We start from the raw sequence: 12,065 nt of genomic DNA, 5'->3' as shown, positions 1-12,065 counted from the left end.
TGAGCCAGATTGATCAGTTTAGGCTGGTTTAAGATGGAATTTTCAGCAGGAAAGCATCGGTGGGTCTATCCTTGAAGTAGCTTCGATTCTCCCAGCAACCAGACTCGGTTCTACTCGCGCAGTAGCCTACCCATGTTCGGAGGTCACTTGAGTTTATAGTGTAAGACACAACATGGGACATGCAATTGTAAATTAATTCAATGGTTTCTTGCCGTCATAGCATGCGTCCTCATATCACATTGCTGTCGATGCCAATATCGGGAAACAAATGGAAGATCCTGCATCAATGACCAAAAATAGAATTGCACTCTCTTGCAAAGTGCGGCGAATCTTCAATAGTGACATGTAGCCTAAAAGATAAACGAACGTAAGAATCATCATTTAGTTTCGCGTGAATGCAATTTTTGCCCAGTGGGCATAGAGCCCCAGCGGCAATTACCATAAAACAATGTCTTGTGCGGTCAAATCCAATTAAATTAGACAGTCAATCGTTCAGTTCTATTTCCTTTATTGCAATTACTCATCCAGTCACGGTTTACAAACCGTACAGTGTGATGGGCTCGCTAATAGAAGGCTAAACGGCAAATAAGGTATGCCGCAATTACCCAAAACATTGACGCTAGCCCATGTGAAATTCTACATTTTTACTGATCTTTCAAAAAGGTTACCAAATCTTTCTACCTTCAGCTTGTAGTAGCCTAGACTGCATACCAAGGCGGATATTTGCACGTAAAAGCAGCTCATTCCATTTTCACAACTTGGCCTGATCGTAAAAGTACAGCGTGCTGCTCTTATTTTTCCCGTTTGTCTGGAGAAAATCCCTTGACTTTCCTAATTTGATCATGTTCAACAGATGTGTTGCACTATAAATATCCTATTACTACAGTATGTGACCTATAGGCTACGACGTACCTTCATAGGGTCTTAATTCTTTGCCTGTAAAATCATAAATATCCCAACGTAGGCCTTCCCTTTGTATTATGTATTCTCGTCCAATTGCCTCCATCATTATCATCGCCCACCTACTCCCATAGTAAGTGACGATTTAATTAGCGGCTTTATTTCAGTGATTCGTGGTGTGCATACCAAGACTACTGACAGACTTGCGGAAACCTAGCAGTTTGAATAAATGCAGCAAGCTGCAATAACTGGGCGGAGCTTCAGAGTTCATGAAACATAACATTAGCAACAACTGCAAGATTCAAGCAGGCAGGGCACACTGTTCGAAGTGTGCCAAATGCACCGTAGCTGCGTGAGTTAATTCTGTTAAGAACCTAGTCCAATTATCATGCGGAGACCAGAAGAAATCCTCGCGATGACAATTCTGATCCGACACAGCGGATAAACTTGACAAAAGGAAAAAAAGAATCAACGAGCAGAAGGTGGTAGGCTACCACCAGATGAAACCGGGCTTAGCCTACAACTTTGAACAGTCGAGGAAAACATCCCCAAGATGAAACAGACGATGTATACGACGCAACTATCTGCTGTACCTTCGGTTTTAGATAATGTTTCATTGCCATTTTAACTAGCCGTTTCGACCCATTCGTAAAAACGTCTTCGTTTTACGCACAGAAACCAGGGATCCGTCTGTCAGAATAATTCCCTAGCTTGGACTATTTCTGGAATTCGATCGTTATCATGGGAACACACATTGACGTCCTACTAGTCACAGCAAATGTTGGATCATTATTTGGTGATGTGAGTATTTACACCTGTTAATGAAATGTAAAACGAATGTAAAACTGGTTATATTAAAGAAAAGAATTAGCAACAAGTTTGAATCCAGAAAATGTTTCAAATAAATGTGTTTTTTTAAATCAGCCATGGTATTTAGGCTATCAAGAACTTGAATAAAACGTAGCCTCTGTCCTGTAATCCATATTTTAAAATTAATTTGATGAAGTCCAGTTTAACGACTATCTGTGCAAGTTTCGCTGTTACGTTTTGCAGTTATTGCAGGCTAGCCCACTAAAATTCTTAGAAGCGTATTTAGCGAGCTTGCTAGCCGACGTAAAGCTTGTTAAAGCAATTCTGTGTGGCTAGCTAGGTGCTGTAGCTGAAGTCAGACATGTTCACGGGAAGTGTAGGCTACATTGAACAGGCTTCTATAAGTAGTTCCATGAGCATGGAGGTATTACTGAAAATAAGGGAGAATGTTACATTTTAGCTAAAGTGCCACTACTGCAAAAGACGAATCCCGTTTACTGTGAATTACTATGTAGATCACACTTTGGTGTTGCTCTTTCTGCTGAAAGATACAAAGAGGTTGATGAAGGTGAAGAGCTTGGTGACACGCAATCTGAAATAAACTATCTTTTGTCTGATCATGATATTGCTGCAAAAGGGCCTGTCCTTTACAAACGCCCTCAGTCTAAAGTTGTCTTTACCCCCGTTCAACGTGAGCCGCCTGGGCTTGGTGCGGGAGGAGTATACGTGAGTGTTCACATCAGATCCGCCGACAGAGTAACCCACCTATCACAGCTGAACTGTGGGACACTGCATCTATTCAAATAAAACAGGAAATACGGGGCAACCAAAGGCAATTTGAAGCCACCACCGCGAAGTAGCTGAAGTTATGTCTACTGTCGCATGGTGCAGCGCTGTGCGCGTCGCTACACAGTAAAATCAGGAGTTTGTCTAATTTAAGAAATTACTAGCGCATTAACTTCGATGATCTAATGATTTAAAACAAAGCATTCTTTGTAACAGTGCTTCCTTTGGAAGTTGGAACAGACTACGCTGTTTGCCAACATAATGGTAAAGGCAGACTTAATTTAAGTCTGTCTTTACCTATCGTTGATTGGTGTGTTGCTATGCTCTTGCTTTTAGACTTATTTTCTACTTTCTGAAAAGCAGGACGTGGAGCATGAGAAACGTCACATTTCTTACCCAAGTAACAACACAAGCAGAACTGTAATTTATTAACGTAATGGTGATGCTGGTTGCCTAATTCGTAAAAGGCCTCTTTTGATGAAACACAGTGATGGCCAGAATACAGTGTGACATATTTAGCATTTATTCCACAATTTCTCAAATGATTTCTTCATTTCAGAAAGGAGAAACTGCATCATGCAAAGTTTTAAACAGTTGCTTCTAAATGGAAAAACAGCAATACTGAGTGCATGCACACAGGAAGGACATACATTTTCTAAAAGATGGCGTGTAAGACATCGCACAGACAGGCTCAGTTACATTGACGAATTCAGATGACATGCATGAAATCACAATGAAATCTTCAGCAGTTCCCGTTAGTTAATTTATTTAGTCATAATTATGTCGTTTATATGAGTTGGAGTGCCTTTCCTGACAGATACTGCACAATTATGTAATGATCACTGAGGGTATTTCATTTTCTCCACCTTGTGTGATACACCAAACTGCACATGCAGAATTTGCATTTCAGCTTCTAAATGATGCATATTATCATCAGAACCATCACATAGGTCTACATTATTGTAATGTCCGTTAGCCCTGAAGTTTGTGAGCAGCAAAGCATTATGCTGACATGGCCATGTAAATTGGCAATACACTGTTGCAGGACCTAATTAAAAACGGGTTAAGCCTGCTGAGGCTGAACAATTTCCTGTCAATTTTTGGCCTGCACTTTTATCCCTTTTAGTGATTGTTTGATTGCACCGTGCAAAACGGTGTTTTTATTGTGAGCTTCCTAGTGGTGCTGGGAAGACTGCAGGTTAGTTAATTTTGTGTCACATTCTATCAGTATATGCCTGCTTTAGGTAAGGCTTAGTCCTGTTCCTGTTGCTAAGGAGTCTGTTTGATGCTTGGATGGGTAGTCTATGATGGTAGTATGTCGGCATGGATACATTTGGCATAAAATGCTTCAAATAAGAAATGGAAATGAGATGAATTGATTTTTATTGCTCTGTTGGGGTGGTTGACAAGATTTTCTGTGTTGTGTGATTGGTACAGCTTAATGTTATTCTGCAACAGTTCTATTGCAATCAAGATTAAAAAAAACATTTGAAGGTCTACAAATGGATTCCACAGAGTAACATTAAAAACATTCCATAGCTTATTTAGTTAATGCAACCTATAGGTCCTTTGAATAATAATCAGGGTTGTAATTACAAGTGGCAAGTGAACCTATGCACTTTGTTGTACGTCGCTCTGGATAAGAGCGTCTGCTAAATGCCTATAATGTAATGTAATGTAATGTAAGTGGTATTTTCTTTCTGTTCAGGAATGGATGGAGAAGTTTTAAAACGCCGTGGGTGGTTCGGTGTGGAAAATAACCCCAGGAAAAGTCGTTTGGCAATACGTTTCCAAGAATATAAATTAGGTTAGGTGTGTCCACATGTTCCAGTGTACCTTTTCAAGTATTACTCACCTTTTTCCATAGAACATGAAATTAATTTGTTGCATCTATCTGTGGAGGTTTAATTTTTAGATTGGGTAATAATAAACCACTGATGTCTGTATACGGAAATGTTGGCTTTTTTTTACATAGTTGTGGGTACCTTTAAACACGTTCATAACACTCCAGACTGCATTGCACATTGTAAGATGTTTTGGCAGGCCCATTAACGAACTCTGGTTTCAGAATTTTAGTTATTCCTCTGATCTCGTATCTCTTGCATGAATGTACTTAAATCTTTGCTGCAGTCAGCTCCATTTTTTTTGGCACTATGCTTTTTAGAAGACATGGTCGAGGTGAAACGTGGTACTCATTGAGTGTTACTTATGTGTTGGATTCTTCCAAAATGTAGTTTATTGGTATAACAGGACAATATAAGACTAGTAATGAGAACTGACCTTGATAAAGCTATTATGTGTCCATAGCTATGCTGTTCAACAAATGTGTAAGAAATAGTGTGTCATAGTATAATGCAGTGCAATTGCTTATGGTGTGTGGAGGATTATTATTTATGTTCCCTGAAAAATATTTGATATTATGTGGTTCTGTGGTCAGTCATGGAGTATACTTCCATTCAGGGATATTTTCAAACATATTTAGTTTTTCTTTTTTTAGGAGATGTTTAATATCACAGTAGTTTAAAAACATCTCTCCAATCTGCTGAAATGTGAAGTGGAAAACCGCAGTTTGTAAAAGTTTAAATTCCGGATCCTCTTCGAAATTGCAGCTCCCCAGTGAAGTAGTTACCACCAGCATTGTGTTTAAATCTGTGTTTACGTAGCTTCATAAATGAAGGAAGTTCTACGCTCCCTCACTGCATGCGTAGAGCAAGTCGGGCTTTTTGTTTTAGCCACATAGCTATTCCGAACACTGACGGTGTATATGCCATCTAAGGTAAAACTCCAAAGGACTTGATGAATTGCTTACAGATGAAGGGAACGCCTGGCGACAAAGACTTTTATCCGAACACCAGCGCCTTTGTCTTTAGCTTTAGCGTTAGCTGTCGGCGGCTCTGGCCTCAAAGCCACGGCTATATTTTCACGGTGAGAGAGAGAGGAAGAGACTTTCTTATGGAAATTTGGCTCAGGACCACACTTTCCGGTTTCCACATCAAGCGGCGTACGAAACATGTCAGATCCCATTGTGGATGTCGGATGCCTGTAAACAGATGGATATCTTTCCCAGGGGGCCCAAGCTATTTTTTTTATTGGGCCCTGATTTGTATAAACAGACATTTCTAAACATGGAGGAGAAAATGGCTTGTTTTCTTGGTAGCCTATGTAGCGCGAGTGCTGCACACAAGCTTTCTCTGATGACCAAATCGAAGCGAACGGGTTTACATGACTATCTCAGTGTTACCAATATGTGCGTGTGCCATTATTTTAAATGGCTGCTCTTTTGTGTGCTGTCAGGGTGCTTGCTTGCCTCATGTTTTTCCATGCCTGACGAAGCTCTGGTGACCGCCTGTGTTTTCCTCCCATCTAAGCTTAGCTTAGAATGAAATGCTGTTCATGAAAACACGTCAGTGAGGTCCTCGATTAATCCCATCTCTATAAAGAATAGGCCTCTCCAGTGTAATCTCTCTTGTCTGAGTCTCACTCATTGGTCATATTTCTTTGGAAGCAAATATAGTAATTTACTAACAATGACATGGGCTGGGCCTAATATGTAGCCTAGTTTAGGGTATACATTCGCTTACACGGACATGCACAGACTCGCTCGCTCACTCGCACGCACACACAAACACACATGCACTCATGCACACGCACGCACACACACACATTCTTAAATACAGCTTATTGCTTACATACTCTTGCGGATAAGCGAATCATACAGAAAGTGGTGTTTTAGAGAGGAGCACCCAAGTCAGCCAAATAAGAATGGCTCTCATTGAGGCTAGGGCAGGTGAAACATTCGCGACTGAGACATTTTTTTTCTGGCTTGATATGACTCATAGAGATTCTGGTGTGGAACAAACCGCAATGGGTTGTGGATGTCCACTGCAATTCAGGGGTTTGCTGTTTGCTGTTTCCTGATCACTTAGCTGCTTCCAAGGGTGCTGTGTTACTGGAGAAACGGCTGGTGGAGGAAGGATTTTCCTGCAGTTGCTGCAAGTCCCATTGCGTCTTTCAACAGCCCGTTCACGGGCTACAAGAACCAACCTGTTCTAGCTCCAGTGGATGTGAACAGGCAATGAAGGTTTTTCCCTGCGGTAGTGTTGATGTCCTCTTCCTCAGTGACAATGGCAAGGAAACGCAGAAGACATTGCTGAAAATCTAGTTAGTCTGGGTCATCATCAGATGTGTGATCTCTTTTATCTTTTCATCTGTTGTTGGAAAAGTTGAGTGTGACCTTAAACTCCACCCTGTGTAGCTGATCTTACGCATCAGTGTACAGTTCCCCCTGAAATATTCGACTGCCGCTGCTGCTTTTACTACTGCTGCTCCCCCAAGAGTTGCTTAAAAAGTATTGAGAAATCACATGTAAGGGAGTTCACAGTTTCATTAGCAGTCCTGCATGTTCTGCTTTTGCTACGCAAGGCTCTTGGCTGTGCGTACGGCTGCCTGTTCGAAGCAGAAAATAGCAAGGCGTGACGTGTTGGCTTTCTTAACGCTGCTGTGGAAGGTGTGCGCAGCACAGGTGGAATTAGTCTGTCTGCCGTCACCACTCCCGGCGAAGCGCGTGAATTAGGGCGAACGTGTTGCCACACCGCTTTGCAAGAAGCTGCCGTTCTGTGGAAGTCAGTCACTGGAAGACGCCCCGCCGTGACAGCCCTGGTTGTTAAGGAAATGACTTGCCCGGCACGGGCATGAGAAAGCTTCAGAATTCCTCAGGTTCTGTAGTGCTTGTGTTGCCAGGTTCTCTGCAACACATGTCTTGCAGGTGATTGGCTGAAGAGTCGGTTTTGTGCTGGTTGTGCCGTAGCTTTAAATGCAGAGTGGTTTGTGTGCGTCAGGCTGTGTGCGTCGGGTCTCGGTAGACCCGGCCGTACCTGCCCCGTCTTGTCGCGTTTCGAGACCGAGCGCTCCCGTCGCCGACTCTGTGGGAAGGAACACAGGGAATTTGGACACGGCTGGGAGGACATGTTCGAGCAGGCCGTCCTGGGCACGCCCGCGACTGCGTGGGCGGGGCAAGGGGGGGTCCTGCACGCGTGGATGCAGCTGCAGCTGCACGAACCTGCCTGCCTGCCTGCCTGCGTGTCCTAGCCATGCAAATGCACCATGCAAATGCTCCGCCTTCGAAACGCGCCTGCGCTCCCTTCCCCTGCATGGAGAGAGGAGAGCGGGGAGAGGACCTCAGCTCTAACCAGCCAGCTTTCGCCCGTCTGCTGGATCTCTGAGCTCGGAGAACTTGAGTCTGTTTGTTTTTCTCACTGCAAGCTCTGCGATTCCTGCCAGCCCGTGTGAGCCTTTTTAGGACATCACCATGGTATTGCGGTACAAATATAACAGCTGCCCATATATGGGCTGCGCTGCCATCAGGCTTAGATCAGAATATTTGAATGTGCATCGCTGTAGCGTCTAGGTGACCTGTGCCTCGTGAGTGTAGGCTTTACTGGGGCGCAGGCAGAACACAGTGACATTTCTGAAGGATTTTGCTATGTACTGGGAAAAGGCGGCCTAAAATAGAACTCCTTTTAGTTTTGGTTTTTGCTGTATGTGGGTGGCACTGGGTTAAGGCTTTGATTTGGCTTTGTCAGGGATTGATTCTGGAAAGTGCGTTCAGGTGGACACATTTAAATATGACCACAATATTCACTCAACATATATGCACAAGTGAAATCTGTGGCCAGTGGGAAGTCAGTCGATCAATCAAACCTCATTTATATAGCACTTTTCATACAATCAAATGCAATACAAATGGCTTCCCGTACTAAAACATGACGTAAACTCAGACAAAATAAAACGATAGAAAGTATGTCCAGGCAGAGCACTCGCTGAGCATTAGAAGGTGGAGATGTCAGTGCTTGATTAAACATTGGATTTGGGGAGCTGAAGTAGGATTTGTGAAGTGGAAAAGAGTATTGGAGTTAATCTGTGTAAATCCATTTTTGGCCCTGTCTTTTTCTCAGTTCTGTGTGTGTAGGCAGTCTGCCCTGAAACAGAAGAGTGGCTTTCCTATTGCTGTCATCTGAAGTTTGGACTGAGCTGACTCAATATTGAGCCTTTTCTCAACACACACAGGCCTATATTGCATAACAGTTTAGAACCAAGGGTTTCCATACCCATGAGCTATATGAATCAGTGAGGCTCCTGGTCAATCTGCGCTTTATCATCACTCTGACAGGAAGGTCAGCTCTTGAAACTTTTGTGTGTGGTAGCAGTCATCAGTGATATGCATGGAAGATGAGATGAGACTGGTGTCCTCTTGCAACACCTGCGTGGCCTCTTAGCTAGTGGTGAACTAGGCCGTGTTTCCTGATCAGTATCTCTGCAAATATAGTGAAAACAAAAATGGATGTGGTCCAGAGTTCAGTCAAGTTTTGTCCTTCAAAATGTTGCCTTTTGCCTTCACGAGCACAGTAATTTTGGTGGTTGCTAAATTTGCCAAACTGAGGATAAAAGGAAGGATAAAATTCTTGCATTTAACTGAGAGCATAGGTTGATTGAATTCAGGCCATCACAATGGCTTAATGAGGTCACATGACACCAGCAGTTCACTGCCCAAAACCTCAAAGAAAATACTTCATTTCAGAATAGCATATTTAGTCTTTTTTAAATCACGTATTCCCAGTTGCATTCAAAAATGTTATTTTCTAGAAGGATCTTTGTACTAACCATATATATGCATATTTAACTCAACAGGAAAGCACACCTTTAGCTAGACAAAGCTTGTGAAGTCCCAGAAGTACTGCGCATGTTGAGTGCAAAACATTGGAGCTCCCATTAAATGAATGGGGAAAATTGTTACTTCCATCCGTCCATAATCTATACCCACTTATTCCTGGTCTGGGTCGTGGGGGGTGCTGGAGCCTGTCCCAGCATGCATTTGGCGAGAGGCAGGAATACACCCTGGACAGGTCGCCAGTCTGTTGCAGGGCACACACACCATTCACTGGAGTACACTGGAGGAAACCCATGCTGACACAGGGAGAACATGCAAACTCCACACAGAAAGGCCTGGGATTCGAACCCATGACCTCTTTTTCATATGAAAAGCAAATTATAAAAATATGTAATGTAATAAAATATTTACATTTTTATAAATATTTTCCCATGACTTCTGAACCAAAACACCCTTTGTTTTACAAACTGCTAAACATGATGGAAATTATCACAAAAAACTGACCGATGAGGTTTTCTTTGGGTGTTAGATCACACTGAATTCAATGAGCAGCAAGCTCTTTTGCACTCAACATGCACAGTAGAGGCTGTTTCTTGTTACTTCCTAGGCTTCACTGTCTGGCCCCTCCTACCCTCTCCAGTTCCTAGGTACTCTCTATTGTACTAACTAACCGGACAGGAAGTGATTTTTTATTTTATTTACCTAGGAATACCCCACTGAGGTAGGAATCTCTTTCGCAAGGGAGACCTGACATTAAACTCAAAAGTTGCCCAACAAGACAGTTGGCAATCAAGTGTCAAACCGCAGTATAACTGTAAATAAAGAGCAGGGCAGAGGTTAAAATGAGGAGCATACTTCAGTCACTGAGTCATGACTTGCGTTCATGACTTTATGTGTAAAATGAAGTGCCTGTGTCCTTCGTCCAGTGCATCCTGGGTATAAATTGTGTCCTCTTTGACTTTGGCTAAGCCGTTCGGTCAGATCACAGTGTCGTCACAGAGTTCTACCTCTCCTCTGACTCTGTTTATAAAGCCTGTGGTCACAGTCTTTATCTGCCCTTTGGGTACTGTGTATTTTTTGTGAGCTTCCTTCCTGATGGCTAGCAGCTGTGCTGCCGTAGATTAGTGCTCTTTGGTCATTCTGTTGGAAACCGGACACACCCTGTGCCTAGGTTAACGCACCCTCAATTGAAGACCCCCCCCATATTCAGTGTTATTCTTGGAAGAATAACACTGAATGGAATTATTATGGAACATTTATCTGATCTATATTGTTCAAACATTCGCTTTAACTCACTTAGTTTACCAGTAGCATTTTAATCTTCAACATGTTTGTTCAGTTTAGTGTTTTACGGTGTCATATTGGCACCACTTCCTGGTGGATGGTCTCTTTCAACCTTCATTCAGTTTTTCACTTGGCCTTTATTTTGAATGTGTTGATTGACCTACGGTTCAGACTTTTCAAAGTTTAATCTCTAAATAGTAAGGGAGCAGATCAAGGCAAACAGAGCATACCTAATTGGACAGTCTTATTGTACACACCCATAACTGTGCTGTATGCTTGATATGTGTAATTATGTGTGTTCATTACCTGTCTATCAAATCACAGAAACAACATTACTCTGCATACTGGTCCTTTCAAATGTGTGCTGGGGTATCTATGAGCTTGATTTAACAGATTTAAACTTCACAGAACACATGAGAAAACATGTCTCAGTATTGTATCAGTAAAAAAATTCTTTTTACAAATTAGTTTAACAAAATTAAAATAACCATAAAATAACAAAATATATTTTGAGGGTGTTTTTTGGTAAATGTACCAAGTAAATGTAGGATTTGTCTTTGTCTCTGTTCTGTTTCGAGTGCATAACTTCGCACTTTTCTCCTCAGGTGGGCGAGCTCGAGAGCGACTGGCTGAGAGAGTTCTTCATGGTGAGCTTGGTTGCCATGGCCACAAATCCTCTTTCACCTGCATTGTAACTCTGAGGAATAAAACTGCATCTTTGAGTTGGAGTACACATAACAGTCCAGACATGTATTACAACATTTGTAGAACTAATATCACAGAGAACTACATTACTGCTGGTGTATTGGAGTATTTAGGATGAAAGCCCTCCTGTAAATTATACACTTTTGCCAGTAGAGGGCAGTGTTCTCTTTCTGATCAAACAGTGATTGTGAAGACTATATTTTGCCTTCAGTCTTTCTTTTTAAACCCAGCTGGTTCTATAATTAAGATTTTTAGCCATGCATTAGATGCATAGTGTGTCATCTTGAATTTCGTTAATAAATGCACAATGTAATAAATGTTTCACAAAATGAACAAACAGGAGGAAAACAAATATGCAAACACAAATTAATGTATTAGAAAACAATAAAAAAATGAATGTAAGTACAAAGATGAAAGTACAATCATTTAAAAGCCATGTTAAAGAAGTGTGTTTTCATATGCCTCTTTAAATGTGTATCTAATTGAAATGTTAAATATCCAGCCTGATGCGATGCCCACAATTTGTTTAGAATCCATTCTAATAATTTTAAAATCAGTTCTGATTCTGAATCTCATAGGTGGCCAATGGTACATTCTAGCACAGGGGTGCTCTCTTCGAATTTATTTTCACATGACCGGCCCTAATCATTTATGCATTTCTGTCTTGTCATGGTTCATGGAACAGTCAGTTTAACGGATGTCAGATTCAGGTGTTGTATGATTTACCTGTAGTAACCAAGGTGCTTTGCAGGTTTGCACCATAGTGTTTCCTTTGTTTGGTAGTTCAGTAGTTCTAATCCATCACATTCCAAGTCAAAATAGTTCTGTCATTGTTTAATGATAGAAAAAGAAAGAAAGAGCATATAAATATGTTTGTGTTCATGTGCTTTGTGTGTGTGTGTGTGTGTGTGTG

At 41.7% G+C, this 12,065-nt stretch overlaps 1 protein-coding gene across 2 annotated transcripts in view; it reads left to right on the top strand.

Moving 5' to 3' along the window:
* The first annotated feature begins 1,087 nt into the window (after window positions 1-1,087).
* inpp5l (inositol polyphosphate-5-phosphatase L) overlaps window positions 1,088-12,065 on the top strand; it is a 32,858-nt gene continuing 21,880 nt past the window's right edge. The window contains exons 1-2 of one of the 2 annotated variants that reach the window (XM_064347514.1): window positions 1,088-1,701; window positions 11,053-11,094. In XM_064347514.1, the coding sequence (XP_064203584.1) occupies window positions 1,642-1,701; window positions 11,053-11,094 (102 nt within the window). In that variant the 5' untranslated portion in view covers window positions 1,088-1,641. The remainder of the gene's footprint in view (window positions 1,702-11,052; window positions 11,095-12,065) is intronic. The other variant, XM_064347516.1, reaches the window with a different exon arrangement.

The sequence above is a fragment of the Anguilla rostrata genome, chromosome 8 (assembly GCF_018555375.3).
Source record: "Anguilla rostrata isolate EN2019 chromosome 8, ASM1855537v3, whole genome shotgun sequence".
Taxonomy (NCBI): Eukaryota; Metazoa; Chordata; class Actinopteri; order Anguilliformes; family Anguillidae; genus Anguilla; species Anguilla rostrata.
Note: the sequence above shows the minus strand (reverse complement) of the source record. Positions and strands in the feature narration are given on the sequence as shown.